The sequence below is a fragment of the Spermophilus citellus genome (assembly GCF_964194105.1).
Source record: "Spermophilus citellus genome assembly, chromosome: 18".
Lineage (NCBI taxonomy): Eukaryota > Metazoa > Chordata > Mammalia > Rodentia > Sciuridae > Spermophilus > Spermophilus citellus.
The window spans coordinates 3,051,118-3,071,288 of record NC_138200.1 but is presented as its reverse complement, the minus strand read 5'-3'; the positions used below and the strand labels follow the sequence as shown (position 1 = coordinate 3,071,288).

Here is a 20,171-nt window from a genome sequence, read left to right as displayed (position 1 = left end):
GGCAGAGGGGGAGTGGAGGGAGGGAGGACAGGACAGGAGAGGGGAGGTGCAGAGGAGGGGCTGGTTGCTGCTCTGGGCCCAGGGGACAGAGCCAGCCCAGGCCTGGCTGGAACCTGCCTGGAGCACAGCACAGCGCCCACCCTCCCAGAGCCCGGAGCCCACTCCCACCCCACATGGAGCAGGGCCTCCTCCTCCATGACCCCTGGTTGATCTGAGACCCAGAGGACCCTTCCATGTGGCTCCTTCTCCATTTGGGGACCTTTCCAGTCCCCTTTCTGCTGATGAGGAGAGGAGCTGCAGGTGGCAGACATTAAGGGACAGTCTCTGAACGCTCGGAGCACATGGGGCCTCCCTGGGACCACACAAGTCCAGCTCCCACCTCTCCTGGCCCAAACCCAGGCTGCCCTGCCCTGGAGGAGAAGCCGGCTGAGCCTGTCCACATCCAGGCCCTGCTGACCCCACACTCCCACCGTGAGGGGCAGACAAGAGCTCCACACAGGCAGCAGTGGCTGCGGGACCAGAGTCCCTGCTCAGGAGGACAGGGCAGTGGAGATGAGCGGGCACTGAGAGCAAGAGCTGGCCCAGGAGGAGCGTTCGGCCCCAGGAGACAGGGGCTCCCCTGGGCAGGAAGGGCTCAGCTTACTCCCAGGGAGATGTGGGTTCTGGGGCTAAGGAGGGGGCCATGAAGGGGACCATGAGCAGGGGAACCCAAACCAGCTACAGGAGGAGCGGCCAGTCCTTCCCTGGCCCCTGCGTCCCTCTGTCCCCCACACGAGCTCCAGCTGGCTCACAGCCAGGTGCTCGGGGTCTGCCGCTCTGCGCCCACCTGCAGCAGGAACCTGCTCCTTCCCCAGAGCACCTCCAGGGCTGGGAGACGACGGGCCCAGCAAGGACCCAGAACCCTGTGCCCAGGACGGGCTGAGGGAGCCCCCGGGAGGCCCTGAGAAGAGGACCAGCCCGGGTCACCCTCACCTGGAAGGGGCCGGCTCAGGAGGGCACCAGGGAGTTTGCTGCTGCGTCCTGGCCCTGGAGGGACGAGGACAGGTCAGGCGACAGCAGAAGGGGTGAGAGGGCAGCACTGCTGTCTGAGCCGCCTGCAGGGAGCCCAGGCCACCCCACCCAGTCCTGGGGACAAGAGCCAGGCTCTGGGAGGGCAGTTCCCCTTCCTGTGGGCAGCTGATGTGACAGCCCTATGACAGGCAGAACCCGGCCTCCAAGTGGCCACACCCTGTGTGTGTCTGTCCTCCAGCTCTGTGATCTCCTCCATCTGGACCCTGGGACCTCGGGAGGACACACCATGACCCCCACCCTCACGGCCCTGCTCTGCCTGGGTGAGATGTGAAGGAGGGAGGGGACACCCTGTTCTGGGGGGACCCAGCCCACAGCCAGGCCCTGGCCATCAGGAGACCCAGGGCCCAGGAGGCTGTGGGGGGACAGGGCCTGCTCAGGCCTCAGGGGCTCCCCTCTCACAGGAACTCTCTTCCAGGGCTGAGTCTGGGCCCCGGGACCCGAGGGCAGGCAGGTGAGTGTCCCCAGCTGTCCAGGTCCTCCTCCTGGGGACCAGGAGCCACCCTGGGCAGTGGGGTGGAGAACAGAGTTGGGGGCTGAGGCTGGGGAGCATGGAGGGGGCTGGGCTGAGGGCTGGAATCCGAGGGGCTGTGCTGGGACCCAGCCTCTGATCCCCTTGCAGGGACCCTCCCCAAGCCCACCCTGTGGGCTGAGCCAGGCTCTGTGATCTCCCGGGGAAGGCCAGTGACCATCTGGTGTGAGGGGCCCCTGGAGGCCCAGGAGTTCCGTCTGTATAAAGAGGGAACCTCCGTGCCCTGGGACAGACAGAGCCCACAGGGGCCCAGGAACAAGGCCAACTTCTCCATCACATACATGACTGAGCACCATGCAGGGAGATATCAATGCCTCTATCTCAGCCCTGCTGGGTGGTCAGAGCACAGTGACCCCCTGGAGCTGGTGGTGACAGGTGAGAGGACACTCAGGGGTCCCAGCCCCTTACTCTGCCCTCAGGGAGGGGGTCTGCTCCCAGGGGTCCCTCTCACAGCCCAGCTGGGGGTGGTGTGGGAGGAGGGAGCCATGAACACCTGCCTCCTTCTCTCCTAGGACCCTTCAGCAAACCCAGGCTCTCAGCCCTGCCCAGCCCTGTGGTGACCTCAGGAGGGAACGTGACCCTCCAGTGTGGCTCAGGGCATGGATATGGCAGGTTTGTTCTCACCAAGGAAGGAGGACACCACCTCACCTGGACCCTGGACTCACAGCAACCCCCCAGTGGGCAGGTCCAGGCCCTGTTCCCTGTGGGCCCTGTGACCCCCAGCCACAGGTGGACATTCACATGCTACGGCTATTTCAGCAGCAACCCCCAGGTGTGGTCAGGACCCAGTGACCCCCTGGAGCTCCTGGTCTCAGGTGAGGAGGCTCCATCTTCCCCTGACACAGTTGGGGACATTAAGCAGGGACTTGGGGGCCTCTTCTTTAGGATGGCCCCAGGTAAGAGAAAGGGGAGAGAATCAGGGTCTCCTGACCAGAGTCCCCAGGTGTGAGAGGGTGACCTGCAGGCAGGACGGGGGAGGCAGGAGGTTGGCAGAATCCAGCCCTCAGCCCAGGCTCCTCTTCCTCCAGGGGTGTCCAGGAGGCCCTCCCTCCTGACCCAGCAGGGCCCTGTCCTGCCCCTGGAGAGACCCTAACCCTCCAGTGTCACTCAGACGTCACCTATGACAGATTCACTCTGTCCAAGGAGGGGGCACAGGGCCTCCCCCAGCGCCCTGCCCAGCAGCCCCAGGCTGGGCTCTCTCAGGCCGACTTCCTGCTGGGCCCTGTGAGCAGCTCCCACGGGGGTCGGTACAGGTGCTATGGTGGACACAGCCTCTCCTCTGAGTGGTCAGCCCCCAGTGACCCCCTGGACATCCTGGTCTCAGGTGAGGAGCCCATAGGTGCAGTCAGGGACCCAGACTCTGCACAGTCCTGTTGGGGAGCCCCAGGAGGTGATGGCCAGGGTGAGGTAGGGTCGCAGGAGGGAGAGACACAGGGAGGGGCAGAGAGGACAGAGACAGGGGGACACAGGGACAGGAAGAATCAGAGACAATGAGACAGACAGAGAGCACAGGGTCCTCAGAGAGAGGCCTGGGGAGGTCTCAGCTCAGAACAAGCTGGGGCCACCCTCACCCTCCTTCCTCTCTCTAGGACAGCTCCCTGTCACACCCTCCCTCTCAGTGCAGCCTGGTCCCACAGTGTCCTCAGGGGAGAACGTGACCCTGCTGTGTCAGTCACAGATCAAGATGGACACTTTCCTCCTGTGCAAGGAGGGGGCAGCTGATCCCCCCCTGCGTCTGAGAGCAGAGTACCGAGCCCCATGGTTCCAGGCAGAGTTCTCCATGAGAGCTGTGACCTCAGCCCTCGGGGGGACCTACAGGTGCTATGGCTCTCACAGCTCATCCCCCTACCTGCTGTCATGGCCCAGTGCCCCCCTGGACCTGGTGGTCTCAGGTGAGTGACCCTGACCCCATCCTCTGTGAGCTCAAGGATTCCCCCAGGGCCCTGCCCAGGACAGCTCTGGGTGGGATGGGAGTGGGGAGCCCTAGGGAGGGTCGGCCAGTGGGACTCACCCCTCAGAGAGGAGGGACCAGCGGGGTCCTCCAGCCTGTGCACCCACCCACCACTGGAATCAGGAAGGTGCAGGTGGGCACAGGAGGGTCCTGGGGAGGCCAGGCAGGTGTAGGAGGATGGGCAGAGACAGTCCCCAGGGGCAGGCTGCACCCCTCACCCTCCAGTTCTCCTCATTCCCAGGACCCTCTGGGGTCCTGCCCCTACCTTTGGGGTCTGTCCCTAGAGCTGATCACTGAGGTCTCAGTGCTCTCCAGGGGCCTCGACTCCCCCATCCCCTCCACTGCCTGAGTCTCTGGGATCTCTCCTTCCTCATCAAACCTTCCCGCACGGATTTGTGTCCAGGGATCCAGAGCTTAGGAAATGTGGGTGGGGACCCCAGACTCCAGGGCTCAGGGCTGGGAGGCATGAGGGGGAGGTCCAGGCAGAGGTGACTCTAGGCCCATCCTCGGGAGGAGCAGCCAGCTGAAGTGGGGGCAGGCAGCCCAGCCCTCACCTCCCACCCACCCCAGGAGGCCCTGAGGACCAGCCCCCCACCCCCACGGACCCAGGACCCCAGAGTGGTGAGTGAGGGGCTCTGGTGGGAGGTGGGTCCAGGGCAGGGCTGAGCTGAGGGGGAGCAGCCCCCTCTGGAGATGCTGACGGGGACCAGCCCCTCCCCTCTGGGCCTCAGTTTCTCCCAGGGCAGAGGAGAGGCCTGGCCCTGACCTTCAAGTGCCTCTCAGGCTGACCTTGGCTGTGCCCTGCTGGGAGAGGGGCCTCCAGGGAAGCCTCCAGGACCTGAGTCTGCAGGGCCCTGTCCCCTCTGTGCAGTGACAGTGACACTGAGCAGGGGAGGGCTCAGGGCCATCGGGGGGTCAGGCTCTTTCCCTCCAGCTCAGGGCTGAGCTCTGGGGGAGAGAAGGAGACTGGGAGTCAGACCCCCCAGTTCAGGCCCCGCTCTGCTGCTTCCTGCTGGGGACCTGGGTGAGCCTCTGTGTCCTCATACCTTGGTGGGTGGATGGGGTGCTGGTGCCTGTCACATGATTGACAGTTGCAGGTGTCGTGCAGTGCTCTGGGCTCAGCTGAACTTTGCTCCAACGTGACTCAGACCCAGTCCTGACCTCCCAGAGCACAGAGAGGGTGAAGGACCAGGGAGAGGAGCAGAGGGGACCCTGAGGACCAGGAAGGGCTCAGAGGGGCTCCAGAGAGTCCTGTGGTGAGAATGAGGCAAGGAGGTGGGTCCCAGGCAGGACAGGCTCGGCAGGTCACAGGTCCCCTCCTCTACTTGGTTCTCAGGAGCCACTGAGACCATCAGCCCAGCGCAGAGCAGCTCAGACCCCAGCTCAAGGGAGTCGGGAGGATTCTCAGCTATGGGACTGGACTCTGAGGGTCACGTCCTGGCCAGGGGAGGTGGCTACCCTGAGTGGACATGTGGGGATCCTGGCCTCCCCAACCTCTGACCTCTGTGTCCAATTCCCAGCCTCACCTCCCCAGGATTACACAGTGCAGAACCTCATCCGGATGGGCATGGCTGGCCTGGTCCTGCTGGTCCTCGAGATCCTGCTGTTTCAGGCTCAGGACAGCCAGAGAGGGACCCAAGATGCAGCCAGGAGGTGAACAGGAGAGAACAGGGCACGCTCAGAGTGCAGAGCTGGGAGAGGAAGGACCCTCAGGAGTCTGAAGGCCACCTGGACAGGTGGGGCCACACCTGAGACTGTCCTGGCAGCAGAGGTGACTGGGTGCAGGACCAGCTGGGTGCTGGCTGCAGAGCCTTCCCCACCATGCTGTGCACACCCAGGGCTGGCCCACCGCTCTCTGCATCCTTCCACGCACCAGTCCCCACTGGGAGCTGTGAGGATGCCCCTGAAACACGGGACATGCAAGCCACAGGCTGGTGTCTGAGGGACTGTGTAACAGGTGCTGGTCCTGTGGACATGACTGTTGAAAAAGTCTCATTAAAACCCTGAGAGTCCTGCTGTGTGTTTGTTCTTACTGTCCATGTCCCCTCCTCCCACCCTCCACATGCCGAAGTACCACCACGTCACCAGGTCCTGGTGTAAATCCAAATTCCTCTGCTCACTGCTGGAGTGTAGAGAAGTGTCAACCTGCAATGTCACATAGAGTCACCTCCTGACATGGCTCCCTGGCTCCTGCAGGGTTTCTCTCTTCATGGAATCACTAGGTCATGTGCTGCCCATTGTGACAGAAACAGAGCTTTTCAATGAAGGGACTTGAGAGTCCACTGATAGTTCAGAGACTATCAATGAAGGTAGGGCACCCTCCAGGCCTTCCCTTCACTGGTAGTGCATGTGGTTGATGGCATGCACTTTCCTGCCCCAGGACCTTGGCTTAGCATTTCAAGGCAGGTGGGCTGCAGGCAGAGCCCCTCAGCGTGGCCATGAGCAGCCGCTCTCTCCCTCCACCTTGAGGGGCACTCCCAGGGCAGAGCGTGGGGCGGGTGCTCTCCTCCCTGCTCTGTCCCAGCCCTGGTCCTGCCCACCTGGTCTCTGCGTGGTCCTGCAGACCTGTGTCCGTCCCTCTGCAGGTGGGCTGGTGGCCATCGTCACCCTGGATTCCTGCACCTGAGCTCAGGTGCTCAGTGGCTCTCCTGCCTGTTCCTGGGCGGCGCCTCTGAGTTCCTGGGTCTGGGGTCTGTGTCTGATGGTAACTGGGGACTCCCTGTCAGTGTCCTCCCACTGGGTCTCTGTGTCCCCCTTTCTCCTCCTGGTGCTCCAGGTGCAGAGGTGACCCCTGTGTCCCTTGGTCCTGGAGGCTCTGACCTTGCAGTCATAGTTCTTTTCCAGTCTTGAGGTTTCCGCTGCTGCAACCTCCAGCTGAGAGCTGCCCTCCTGGTGCCATCCCGAGCGCCCCTGAGGCCCTCCCCGTGTCCTGCCAGCCCTTCTGGCCTCTGGTGGCCCTCTAAGTCTCTTCCTGGGACGCCCATCTGTTCTTGAGAACTGCTCAAGAGCCCTGGGCATCTCTGTGACTGTTTTAGATTCCTGTTCTCTCCACTCCCACCTCCCTGCCTGTGGGCTCCCAGGGTGGCCCTGTATTTCCAGCTGTGTTCTCCCCCTGGGGACACCTGGGGTCCACTTCCTGACCACTCACCTGTGCTGGATAGGGTCAGCCCTAAGAGACCCTGGAGAGGTGGGAGAGGTGCTGCAGCCCTCAGGGTCCTGACCACCCTTCCGCCCCCAGGTGCCCCTGGCCAGGGTTTCACCCTCTTTGTTGCAGAGGGTTAAGACGCCAGGGGAGCGTGGCCTGCGGGCTCTGCAGCAGGGGCTGTCACTAACACTGGACATGTGCATACTTCTGAGGAAGCCCAGGTCCCTGCTGTGGCCCTGGCCCTGCCCGCCTCCTGCAGGCCTTGGGCTCTTCCTGTCCTACTGTTGCAGAAGACAAGCTGGTGGCCCTGGGTTCCTCCTGCAGCCCCCAGGGTGCACCTGGAGTCATCTCCTCTGGCGCAGTCCCTGGGCATCATCCCCTGGGGTGGCAGTTCCTATACATGGGCTTTTCAGGAAACCTAAGGGGTGCATCTGGGCATGTGTCCAGCAGTGCACGGTCAGCTCTGTCTCTCCATGACCAGGTGCCTGGACAGGGAGCTTCACAGTGCTTCTCAGGGTTTCTGTCCCACATAGGGGAGACCCGAGGGCTGCAGGGGACAGGAGCTAGCCCATCTCGTCCAGTTCAGCCAGGCTCTGGTAAAGCCCCAGCAGGCGGGCTGTGCAGCTCCCTCTCCTGCAGAGCTGGGACAAGGGCAGAGCGCCCAGCATTGGGTCTTCAGTGGACACAGCAATCGTCCACCTGGACCCTGGGGACAAAGCCAGGATTCTCTCAGGTCCCAGCCTCGCCACCCATCTCCTAAGGAGGTTTGCAGATTAACCAGGACGGAGCCCCTCCATGCTCCCTGCACCGCTGACCCCAAGCCTCTTGGAGAGGGTTTGTGAGGACCTCCTCAGGACGAGGAAACGGAGGGACAGACGAGGGTGTTCCTGCCACAGGTACATGGGCAGGGGATGAGGACCACCAGGGGGTTTCCCCTGCTGCCAGGTATTGAACCTAAGGTGTCCTCTCCCACTAAGCTCTCCCCCAGGCTGAGCCTCTTGCTCAGTTTCTCAGGACCTCACTAAATTGCTGAGGTGGCCTCAAACTTGTCATCCTGCTGCCTCCGTCTCCAGAGATGCTGGGATTGCAGGGTAACCAGGAAGTTCTACAGATCAGCTTCTGCAAAGCCAGAGCTCACACTCACTGTTGTTCCCCAGATGTGACATGCAAAGGGTGGAGGTAGCAATGGGGCCCAAGGGGACATGCAGTGCAGAGAACGGGGGTGGGGGGTGCTGGAGGGAAAAAGGGAAGCGGATGAGGCCAACGTTCAGCAGAAAACAAACCACACTCCAGAGTCTTTAAAGAGACTTGTTATTTATTTATATATTTGTACCAGGGATTGAACCCAGGGGGGCTTTATCAGGGAGCCACATCCCCAGTCTTTATATATTTTATTTTGAGACAGAATCTCACTAAGTTGCTTAGGCCACAAAGATGCTGAGGCTGGCCTTGATCTTGCCATCCTCCTGCCTCAGCCTCCTGAGCTACAAGAATCAAAGCCTGGGCCACCAGCCCGGCTCTTGTTATTTCCTTCAATTTCCCTGCGTCTCTGTGCTCATCCCCAGCAGGAAGCGCCAGGTGAGCTGCACAGCCAGGTGCTCAGGCTCTGCTGCTCTGCCCTCCCCTGAAGAGAGAGCCTGCGTCTCCCCAGAAGCATCTCCAGGGCTGGGGGATGACTGCCCTGGCAAGGGGCTCACCACCCTGTGCCCTGGACAGGCTGCAGGGGGATGGAGCCCCAGGGAGGCCCTGAGAGGGGAGGCCCAGCCCTGGGTCACTCTCACCTGGAAGGGTCTGGCTCAGGAGGGCAGCAGGTGTATTTGGTGCTGTGTCCCCTGGAGGGATGAGGACAGATCAGACAGACCGTGGGGGTGGACAGAGGAGACCCCACTCTGTCTGAAGGGCCTGCAGAGACACTGCATCCTGAGAGGGCCACATTCCTAGGAAAACAAGACCACGCTGGGAGGTGGGCGGTCCCCTTCCTGTGGGGCTCAGGAGCCACCGCCCAGGAGGGAAGAGCTGGCCCCAAGGGCTGCTTAGTTCCCCTCTCCTGACACAGAGCTGTGGCCAGGGCAGCCCCAGCAGGGGGCACCAGGCTTCCTCCCTCCCCTGGCACAGCAGGGCCTTTGCTGTGTGTCCTGCAGGCCCCTGGCTGAGCTCCTGGAGGTCAGTGTCATGATCTAGGGATGCACTGTCCTGAGCGCCCCTTTAGGGTTCAAGTGTCAGCATTGCCCACAGGTGGCCGCCACAATTGACCACTGACAGGATTTCCTCTGCTGCACAAGGAACTAAACCAAAACTTCTCCAAAGATGCACAAAGGGCCCAAAATAATATGAAACAAACAAACTGTGTTGGGCTTCTCTCGCCAGCAGGGGAGAGCAACACACTAAGTCCATCTCAACCAGTCAGGGTGTCCATCATCAAGAAAATAAAAATGATTAATTCTTTCTCATTTAAAAAAAAATACTATGCCTTTCTTTCATTTTTGGTGTCTCTCCTGCTGTGTCTTCAAGTTCAAGTTCACTATTCTACTGTGGTGCAGTGTTTACTAACATCTGGTTTATTTCTTGACTATATGGTAGCTGTTATATCTAGAAGAGCCATTTAGTCCACACACACACACACACACACACACACACACACACACGTGCGCGCGTTTTAGAACATCTTTTATATATTTACTAAATTTTTGAAAATACAGAATACAGTTATAATAAAGAGTTGGGATCTGGTTTGGGGCTGGGACTGACCCCAGGGCCTCACACGTGCTAGGCATGTGCTCTACCACTGAGCCACCCCCTCAGCCCCTGTGACAACTGTTTTACTGTCTCTGTCTACCAGTTCTAACATCCAGGGACCTGGCCTAGGCTCCACAAACAGAGCCCAGCAACCCCAGGCCCCGAGCAAATGCCAGGTCCCTGTGGTAGCCCAGGAGCATGAAATCAAACCCAGGTCAGTTTCTGTGGACGGGTGCTGTGGTTCCTCCCCGCTGCCCATCTGGTCATGACTGATGGGAGGCCAGACAGTGTTCCCTTACTCTGTAGGGGCTGGACGTATTCCTGTCAGTGCTCTGAAGCTCTGTTCTAGAACTAGGACAAGAGCCTGGGAAGCAGTCTGATCCTCTAGGTATTATTGCCATAAGCCAAACTAGAGCTGCCTTTACCTAGAGGTGCCCAGTCCTCACCTCTGCAGCAGGCCCCTCTGCACTCTGTGCCTACTCCACTGCCCTGCGCCACCCTCCAGGGGGGGTTCCTGTCTGGCTGGGGAAGCACCAGACACTGTTCTCTCTAGCCCAAGGACTCATGCTTCAGACCTGCCCCAGGGCTGCAGGTTGGCACATGTGCCACCTCAGATCCAGGTTGGCATGTGCAGCCAGGTTTGGCCAGCCCTACACCCCCAGATTCCAGGCCCCGGCTACAGATCCAGTCAATATGCCCATCCCATTGGCACTAGGGAGTCCACGACCCAAGTGCCACGTCCATCCACCTACAGACCCAGGCACAGTTAAGAGTGCCCGGGGCTCCAGCAGCAAACCCACATGAAGTCCCCACCATGAGACTTCCCTGGAACCTCTAAGTGGCTTCCTGGTACGTGGCCTTCCCTGTTGAAGCCTGTCTATAAGGACTACTTCCTCAAAGGTGCAGACACCATTGCCAGGCCACAAGGATCATGAGGAGCCAGGGACACTGCTGTCCCCGACCAGCATGGGCAGCTGGACTTAAGGTCGCTGGGGTGAATTTTCAGGGACACCAAATGAAACACTTTACCTTTAAACAAGCCTCAGGACGGCTTATCCACCCTCGGCCTCAGGCTCCCCAAAAGGGAGAGCAAGAGAAGGTCCCGAGAGGCTGGCGAGGGGACCCTTTTTTTGGAAGGTTCTATCCAAAAAACTCCAGAAGGGGCAGGGTTACCAGGGACAGAGGAGTATAATTCAACCCAAGTGGCGACACCTATATCTGAAGACTCAATGGGACAGCGCCCAAGTCACCAGGCAATGTCCTGATCCGTCAGAGCCTCGTGCTTCAGGATGGAAGGTGCACCTCATTTTCCCCCTTCCTTCTTTGAAAGAGCAGGTGGTGGGTCACTATTTCAGAGTCCCCGAATTCTTGTTCTGAGGGCTCTCCCTCCTACCATTACAATACAAGAGAGAATTAGTAGCCAAGAGAACAAGACAAGGATCTACCGTGCAGAGTGTTTAAGAATTGTCCGGGGTCACAGCCATTCAATTCTCTGAGTATTTCATCAGCTAAAGAAGTAGCATCCAAAAAACTCCATCTTACTTTCTTGTATATCTTGAATATGATGATGCAGCTCCCAAAGATCGAAGCTCTTATTATTATTTTGCCCAATATCCAACAAATGATGGTTAACCTTTTCCCAACCCCATTGGGAACCAGTGCATTTGGCAGCAGTAACACACACATAGTTATATTTAGCATGACATTTAAGACTTTCCTTAAATTTCAAAGCTGAAAGCTCATGACCAGTATTTATAGCAGTAGCCTCTAAGGCATTTAGTTTAGTTTTAATCCTTTCATAAATATTTATTTGGTTATGAAGAGCCTTGGAAGTGTTCTTAGCCAAATTATTAAGAAAACCTGCATGTTGAATATTTTGAGATAAGGCCACCGAAGCTGTGACCATTGAAGCAATAAATAAAACCAAGGCAACAACTCCCAATACTATGAGTCCAAGAGCACCTTTGGTCTCTCTAGCTGGGCAGGTATTTGTTGTAAGACTTGAAAACTAGCATCAGCGTACCACGGCTCTGAAATGTTAGCTGGCAAAGAGACAAAAGAGGGCTGATGGAGTATCAGCCTTCCTCTTCCTCTATTATATCTGGTGATTCAGTTAGTTAAATTACATTTATTACATGTTACAAGGTATCTATCATCTTTCCTTTCAACTTTCACATTTCCAGTCATTAAAACGTAAGGAGACTGAACACAGGCTCATGAGCCATAGCAAGATCCCTCCTTACAATTTCTGCCTACAAAGTCTGGTAAAGGGTCGTCAGTAAAATGTAAGAATTCTGAGGCAGCAACTAAGCGCCTAACATCTTTCTGAATGCCACCTTCACTAAAGGTCAGGATGTTGCTAACAAATCCTCCAGGGGTCGTGGCAGTACCCTTGTGTAATTGCTTTTAGTCAATTCTAGACCAGCCCAAAATATACCCACCATTTCTAGACACCTAATGCTGTACTGGAAAGGTGTTTATACTATCCATCCATTTAGGAAAGGTGCCAATTTCTATCGCAGAACAGTTAGGACAATGAGGTATTCATGGGTGTTCGGCTGAAATAACTGGTTTGTCATGAGAAAGTCCCATTTTAATAACTGATCTGATATAAGGTTTTGAGTCTTCAGGAACAGTATGATTAGTTGATTTGGGTCCCCCAACTGCTGTCTTTTCCTCAAATGACACTTTTAGACAGCCAGTATGTATATCGTGGGACCAACACCAAGGTAGTTGGGCACTGTAGCCAGAACAATTGAACCCATTCACAGGATTGGGAGTAACAGGGGTGTCTGTAAATCCTCCCATCATACATGAGTCATTAGTAAACACTGGGACGGATTCTCCAGTCCGCACCGCTGGGTGTACCGGGGTGGATCTGGGAATTATGACCAGTAGCTTTCTGCCTGATTCCCTCTTACCCGACAGTCCAGCAGGTCTATCACTGCAGCGAGCGCCATCGTTGGAAGTTTGACTTTCCTTGTTGTCGAATCAGTTGTTCAGTCTGCGGTGTCAAATTCCTCAGGCCCTTCCATGAGGGTGGCTTCAGCATTGGTTCTCTCTGGACCATCTTTCTCCCCCTCTTCCTTCGAGAGTTCCTCTGGTCTGGGGGGGGGGGGGAGTCAGGTCTGGCATCTCTGGGTTGATCTTCAGGTGTTTGAATCTTGCTTCTGGGTCCTCCAAACCTGATGGAGCATTCAGGTGCCCAAATAGGACGAGAAGCACCTTCTGGGAAAATACAAGCTTGACATTTACCCCCATAATCACGGGATCTGGTCCCCCCATTGGCCAGTCTGAGAATCTTTCCACCAAACTCGGCCTGAAGGGCCTGTTGCCGTGGAAGACGAGTGTCGCTCAGCTGCAGTGTGACCTTCTGAGTCACAGTTTAGAAAATTTAAGATGACAGAGCATGACTGAGGCTATTTTGGGGGGTCCTAGTCCTATCTCCCCCTTTCAGTTTTTGTAATTGTAGCTTAATAGATAAATGAGCTCGTTCTACAATAGCTTGACCTTGAGGGTTGTGAGGAATACCTGTTTTACGGTCAATACGAAACTCTTGGCAAATTGCTAAAAGAAGAGCTTACGTAAGCCGGCACATTATCAGTTTTAATCTCTAAAGGACATCCTAATACTGGAAAGGCAGCTAATCACTGAGAAATAACATGTTGAGTATTTTCTTTTGCACGGGCTGTGGCAAAGATAAATCTAGAATAAGTATCTACAATTACTTGTACATAACATTGTTTACCAAATTGAGGAATGTGAATTACATCCATTTGCCACAATTGATTTGGTTTTAATCCAAATCAATTAAACGGGGTTTTACTCCAGATGGGAAAGATGGAGTGTGTCTAACACACTGGGGGCAGTTACGTACAATTTGATGAGCTTGCTCTCTAGTAATGTTGGTTTTTTTTATGTAAGCTAGAGGCATTTTGATGATGCAAAGAATGTGAAGCTTGTGCAGAGTCATACAAAGACATTTGTTGACAAATGGCAACCAATTTGCCAATCTTATCATTACCTGATGTTACGGGCCCTGGAAGATTAGTGTGGGCCCATATGTGGCCTATAAAACATGGGTGCTTTCACAATTGCACCATCCTTTGTAGAATACGAAACAAATTGAATAGCTCTTGTGACGATATTTTTTATAACTCCAACTGCCTACAAGATGTCAGAGTAAATATTGATGGGCTTCTTTGCAAAAATGACTCAAAGCACGAATGAGAGCTTGTACTTCTGCTCATTGGGCAGAAGATTTGTATCACCTCTGTATGAGCACGACTATAAAAACCTGCTTTACTTGAACTTGAGCCATCAGTGAATACTGTTAGTGCACCATTTATTGGTTGTGCACATACAATCCTTGGAAAAATGAATGGAGTGACCAATGAAAATTGGGTAATTTTATCATGAGGATAATGACTCTTTATCTGACCAGGGAAATTAGCAAAAACTACTTGCCAAGTATTAGAAGTTTGGAAAAGCCAAACATTTTATTGAGCAGAAAATGAAATGATTATAATATTAGGTTCTGATCCAGCCATCTTTAAGCTCTTTTTCTGCCCATTATCACTAATTGAGCAACAGAATCATGAAAAGGAGTTCATGACTTTTGAGGAGAGTGGGCTAAAGGAATCCACTCAATAACTCCCAGCGATTGCCATATTGCCGCTGTAGGAGCGTATGCAGTTGGGAATATCATCAAATATATAGGCTCTTGTGGGTTAATTCTAGTAAATTGAGCATTTTTAATAGCAATTTCAACTTTCCCCAAAGCTGTTCTCACTTCTGTTGTGAGCTGAGGAGAAGTTGGAGAAGGATCTCCCTGTAATATTTGAAATAAAGGACTTAAATCTGAAGTAGTTGGCTTTAAAGATGGCCTTAGCCGATTAATATCTCCTAATAATTTTTTAAAAATCATTAAGGTTGTGCAGCTTCTTGACTCTTATTTGTAAGTTTTGAGGATGGACTGTCTGTCCTTCAATCACTTGACCTAGACATTGAGAAGGAGAGGTGCTTTGCACCTTCTGAGGTGCAGTGCACAAACCCATTGCCATGAGTGAAGTCTCTAATTGGGCAAAATTTTTAAGAGTACATCTGAATTAGCATGAGCTAAATGCATGTCATCCATGAAATGAGTAACACATGCACTGAGGAATTTCTCCCTCACAGGTGTGCCGGCCTGTGCCACAAAACTCTGGTGTAAAGTTGGACTATTACATGTTCCCTGAGGCAGCACTTTCCACAATATCTTTTAACTGGTTCTTTAAAATTAGTTGCTGGGACACTAAAGAAAAACTTTACAGTTGTCTGGGTGCAAAGGTATAGAGAGAAAACAACCTTTTAGACCTACTACTATCAACTAATGATCTAAAGGAATCGCTGTAGGAGAAGGAAGCCCAGATTGCCGTGCTCCCATGGGCTCTATAACACAATTAGTACCTCTAAGGTCTTGTAATAATCTTCATTTACCAGAGTTTTTCTTAATTACAAAGATGGGTGTGTTCCCAGGGCTGAGCGTAGACTCTAAATGGCTGCCTGAAGTGGTTCCTCAACTAACATGTGGGCTATGTTAAGTTTTTCCCCTGTTAGGGGCCACTCACTAGCCCAGATTGCTCTTCTATGAGCCAATTAATTTTTTCTGCTGTTCTCTGGGTTGGGGATAAGGTCAGGGCCCCTACCAAAAATGTTGGCTGGGTGCACTAATTAATCTCTGTTGGGAAGATTGGGTTACAGGGGGGTATACTTCCTGAAAATCTCCCTCAATTTCTCTAGGAATTTATTTTTGATTGAGTCCCTCAAATGACATGATAGAATTTGGAGCTGCTAATAATAATCCTAAACGGATAAAAACATCCCTACCCCATAAATTTACTGGTAAGGTGTCTAAAACATAAGGCTTAAAAATTCCAGCATCACCATCTTTATCTTCCCAGTGAAGATACTGGGCACTTTGAGCAGGTGGAGAGATGGGCCTATGCCCTCTAAGTTGGTGGGTGCAATATGTAAAGGCCAGTTTGGGGGCTAAAGTCTACGAGATAAAACAGATTCATCTGCCCCAGTATCTACGATACCTCCACATTTTTTATGATTGATTTTAAGTTCCAGCAGGGGGCGCTCCTGCTGGATTAATTTGACCCAGTACGCTGGGTCTGGTCTGGGTACCCAGAAGTGAAAGTCTTAAGCGGGCAAAAGTACTAACTGTGCCAGCACCTGTTTTGTAGAGAGCTGAATGGCACGCTCTGATTGCACAGTGATTTCAATCTCATCTCTTAAATCTGAATCAACTACCCCTGGCATTACCTGGATTCCCGCTTTTAAATTATTTTTTCCCAAAATTAGGCCTATGGTACCTGGGGGTAACGGCCCGCGGAATCCAGTAGGAACTCTCTGCGGTCCCACTTCAGGTGTGAAATTCACTACCAGGGCTGGTCATGAAAGTACCCTCTGGGTGGAGCTGGCTGGGGATAGTGACAAGCCACCATGGCCGGCTCTGATGACGACAGGGTCTGCGAGTCCCACTCCTCTTCCCGCACATGCAGCAAAGCCCCCGTTGTTTGGCCCCTAAGGAGGCAGGAGTGAGGTCAGAAGTGGAGGTGGGCCACCACCCTCTCTGTCCCCATCCCCCCTCACCACGCAGTTTTCTGTCCAGTGGCAGCGCCACCTGCGTGAATGGGGAGAGGTCTCTGCCCTATTGCGCAGAGATTCGCAGTCCTGAGCCAAGGTCCTGCCACAGTTGAAACCCCACCCTGGAGAATGGCGCCTCTGAGACTGGGTTGGAGGACCTGTTTGAAAGCCGCCGTGAGCGTAAAACCCTGGAATTGTGTGGGTCCGACATCCGCACAAAGACGGATGAACTCAGAAACTGCCCCTTTCTTCCGGTGGGTTCAGAGGATGTCCTGACACACTTTATTGGCATTTTCAAATGCTCGCTGCTTGACCAGGAACTCAGAGGCGTTTGGGTCTCCGATCGATCTGTTCTCTGCCTGGCACAGACGCGCCACGAAATCAGGGAATTGTTCTTCTGACCGCTGTTTAAGCTGACTAAAATCCAGAGTAGATTGATCCCGGGAAGACATCTCCGGCCACGCCCTTTTGGCACAGGCAGTGATCTGATCATAGATGGGCAGGTGGTGATTCACCTGTCTCCCTAGGTCTGCAAATTCCCCAGTTCCCATTAACATCTGCAAAGGGGCACCCAACCTTGCCTCCTGTTCCTCTCCGCCTGTTCAGTGCATAGCCAGTCCAGTGAGACCGCCAAAGGAGATAATCACCCCGAAAGGCAAGCCTTTGCCATCGAAATCCTGTCATTTGGGGGTAAAGGCTCGGGGCATAACAGATCAAGCCGACTTTGAACAAAGGGTGAGTTTGGACCCTAGGTACCGCAAGCATTTGGAGCTCCTTCAGAGTATTGAAAGGAACTGCAGCGTGCACACGGACACGCTGGTTTTGTTGGTTAATCTGCTCAACCACTGGAAAAGCTGAAAACAATCCTGCGCCGTTCTAAGTCCTCCTTCTAGGGGTGTGAGCATGGCGACCGCCAGGTCAGAGTGGTTATTGAACCCTGTTCTCCTGGAGGAGAGCGGCTGGATCCGGATGGCGGGCGCTGGTCCAGCTAGACGTGATGTGACTTACCAAAACCCCCCTCCAGGTCTTCTGATTAGGTCCCCTCAGGTTGGGACTCTCTGTCCATTTTGTTCCTCTCCATTTTGAATCCGCTCACAGAAGTCCGGTGGGGGCTGGTTTCCTCTCTGGAACGCTCCTTGGTGCTCCCCTAAGCTGCTGCTTCTGTCTGGTTGAGCAGTGAACGGTGGGTCACAGGTCCTGCCCCGACGCCGTCCGTCTGCTTCGCGAGCTGCAGACTGAGCGAGAATTGACTCTGCCTCGGTCCACCCTGCTTGGAGGCAGCCTCGGCCGCTTCTCTTGCTCCAAACTCTCGATGGCTCTCTGAAGCCCTCTCAGCAGGTCCTTGGGAGACCAGGGTCCTTTCTCCATCTTCAAAAGGACACATTTCTAGAGCGGTCCAGACCTTCTGAACACTCGATTGTACCCTCGGACAGCTTGGCAGAGAGGTGGCCTGTATACAATTTCTACCTCACCTCTCCCAAGCAGTAAACCTGGCGAATCTTGCTCACAAAACCACGGGATACGTCATTGACGGTTTTCAGGAGAGCCAGCTGGGCCCTCAGACTTGTTTTCCTCTCTGGTTGATCAGAGTCTCCAGGATCAGTAAGTACATTTCTTTATCTGAAGACATGGAAATACCCATGATAATTCTTTGACATCCCTGGCTCTGAAACGGCTTCCTCTGTAACCCCCGAAAAAAAACACAGTCACTCCGTCAGTCAACCTGGAAATTCACCCTGAGCCGTCCCTGGTTCCAGGCGCCACCTGCTGCCCCCGACCTGCGTGGGCAGCTGAAGCTGAGGAGGCTTGTGTGAATTTCCAGGGGCAACAAATAAAACACAGACACACACCTTACCTTTACACAAGCTTCAGGACGGCTCCTCTGCTCTCCGCCTCAGGCTCCCCGATTGGGAGAGCAAGAGCAGGTCACGAGAGGCTGGCGAGAGACAGCAAGCATGTTCGGAAGTGGGCTTTTACTGGGGGGACCCTTGTTTGCTAGAAAGTTCTATCAAAAAAGGCCAGAAGGGGCAGGGTTACAAGGGATGGGTTAGTGTAACTCAACCTCAGTGACAATTACATCTGAAGACACACCTTCTACTTCCTGAGCTGGGACAATGCCCAAATCACTACAAAATGCAGTGACCAATCAGAGCCTTTGCCTCAGGATGGAAGGTGCAGGTCATTCAGAGTGTCCCCCCCACAGGACACGTGGCCTCACCCAAGGAACTATGTAATGTACCAGGAACTGACCCTGAAGGAATGGTGACCTGCGAACTATCTGGGAGAACATCAAAATAATAATCTTAACGATGTTCAGTGGGTCACAAGAGAATTTAACAGAAAACTAGTCAAATTCAAATATGCAAAAATTAGAAAGTCCAACAGAGAAATTAAACCCAATAAGGGAAGCAAAGAGACAGTCTGAAGTTAAAGAACACAGGTACTGAAGTGGAAATTCTAGAGAGAGCTTCACCAGCAGACTTCACAGAGTAGGAGACAGAGCCAGTGACCGCGAAGCCAAGACGTTGGAAATGACCCAGAGGGTAGAAAGGAAAAGATACAAAAGAAAGAGGAAAATCTATGGAACACCATCAAGTGGGACGCTGTACAGTCAACAGGAGTCTTAGCAGAAGCCGAGAAAAGAGAGTAGCAGAGAGCTATTTAAATACATGATGAAGACAAATCCCCAAATCCAGAGAGAGATGAACATCCAGATCTGCAAGTGGAAAGAGCCCGACATGGAAGAAACAGAGATGTTCACCAAGAGGCCATCTGACCAAATCCTCAAAGTCAGAGACAACTTTAAAGCAGCGACTCATCCCATCCATAGGCACCCTAGAAAGACAATCAGCAGACGTTATGCAGGAATCTTGCAGGGAGGAAAGATTGGGATGCTCTACTCAAAGTGCAGGAGAAAAGGAAACCTAACAAGACTGACCTCACCAGTGAGACTTTCCTCCACGTGCTCAACCAGGTCCTGGAGCCACACGTGGGCCAGGCCCAGGTGCTGGGTGTCCAGCGTAAAGGGCACCCTGGGACACGGGAGCTGACACCGAGGGAGGCTGGGGAGTGTCCACTTGGATCCCTGGTGCAGGTGGAGGACGTGTTCAGACCCTGCAGAGTGTCCAGGTCCAGAGTGCACAGTCCATGGTGGCACTGGGTCCCTGGGGCTCACATGGGCTGAGTCCTATGGGCATCTCCCCTGGGCCCTGGGGTCAGGCTCTCTGGAGGAGGCTCTCTTCTCTCTGTGACCTGAGCCAGCTGTGCCAAGCTTCTCCCAGAAGCACCCCCAGGGCCACGAAGACCAGCCCAGCCAGGCCCAGGGGACACAGTTCAGCACCCTGTAGTTCTGGGGGGCGGAGGCTGGAAACAGAAGGACATGGCTGACTGTCAGGACAGGTCATTGGCAAGTGGCCAAGACCCACCCTAGGGCCCCTGAAATAGGAGCCACTCCCCACTTTCCAGGCCAGAACCTGTCCCCATGGGCACTACCCCATGCAGAGTCCCAGGTGACTTACTGTGGGGGAGCTCACTCCTGTGGGTGAGGGCTGATGTCACGTGGGACTCCTAGGAGTCAGAGGCTGGTGAAGGGCTGGGCAGCCTCTCCCCTAGGCTGACCGTGGCCTCCTGAGCCCTTATCCTGACTGTCCTGTCATTGGGATCACCCTGCCCCACCTCCCCTGCGCCCTGTGTCCCTCCCAGGTCTCCCAGTGAACAGGAGGGCCCTGGGGACAGGTGACTGGAGCACACACAGCTGCCTTTGATCAAACTCAGCTCCAAGTCTAAGGCCAAGGCCACCCTGGAGAAAACGGGGGACGAGCAGCCTCTGCCACATGAGGATGAGAGGGGAGCTCAGGGCCTGGTGGTGCCCACAGCCCACTGTGAGAACCAGCCATGGGAGGGCAGTGTGTGACCCTGGGCGGGACCAGGGCTGTCTCTGCTCTGCCAGTTCATCCAGCCCGACGTCTGCTGGACCTTTGGGTGTCCCCGTCCCTCCTCTCAGCCCAAACCCCAGCATCTGAGGCCTTGGGAAAGGGGTCAGGGTAGGTGACCCCTGTGTGTGCGTCCCTAGGGCAGGATGGATGGACTCTGCTGGCCCTTCACTG

The 20,171-nt window shown here is 54.6% G+C and overlaps 1 protein-coding gene across 1 annotated transcript in view; it reads left to right on the top strand.

Moving 5' to 3' along the window:
* The first annotated feature begins 1,227 nt into the window (after positions 1-1,227).
* Positions 1,228-20,171, top strand: part of LOC308637576 (leukocyte immunoglobulin-like receptor subfamily A member 6) — a 147,611-nt gene continuing 128,667 nt past the window's right edge. The window contains 7 exon segments of the mRNA XM_081274093.1: positions 1,228-1,331; positions 1,487-1,522; positions 1,691-1,975; positions 2,113-2,415; positions 2,629-2,670; positions 2,673-2,924; positions 3,190-3,492. Coding sequence (XP_081130219.1) covers positions 1,298-1,331; positions 1,487-1,522; positions 1,691-1,975; positions 2,113-2,415; positions 2,629-2,670; positions 2,673-2,924; positions 3,190-3,492 — 1,255 coding nt within the window. The 5' untranslated portion in view covers positions 1,228-1,297.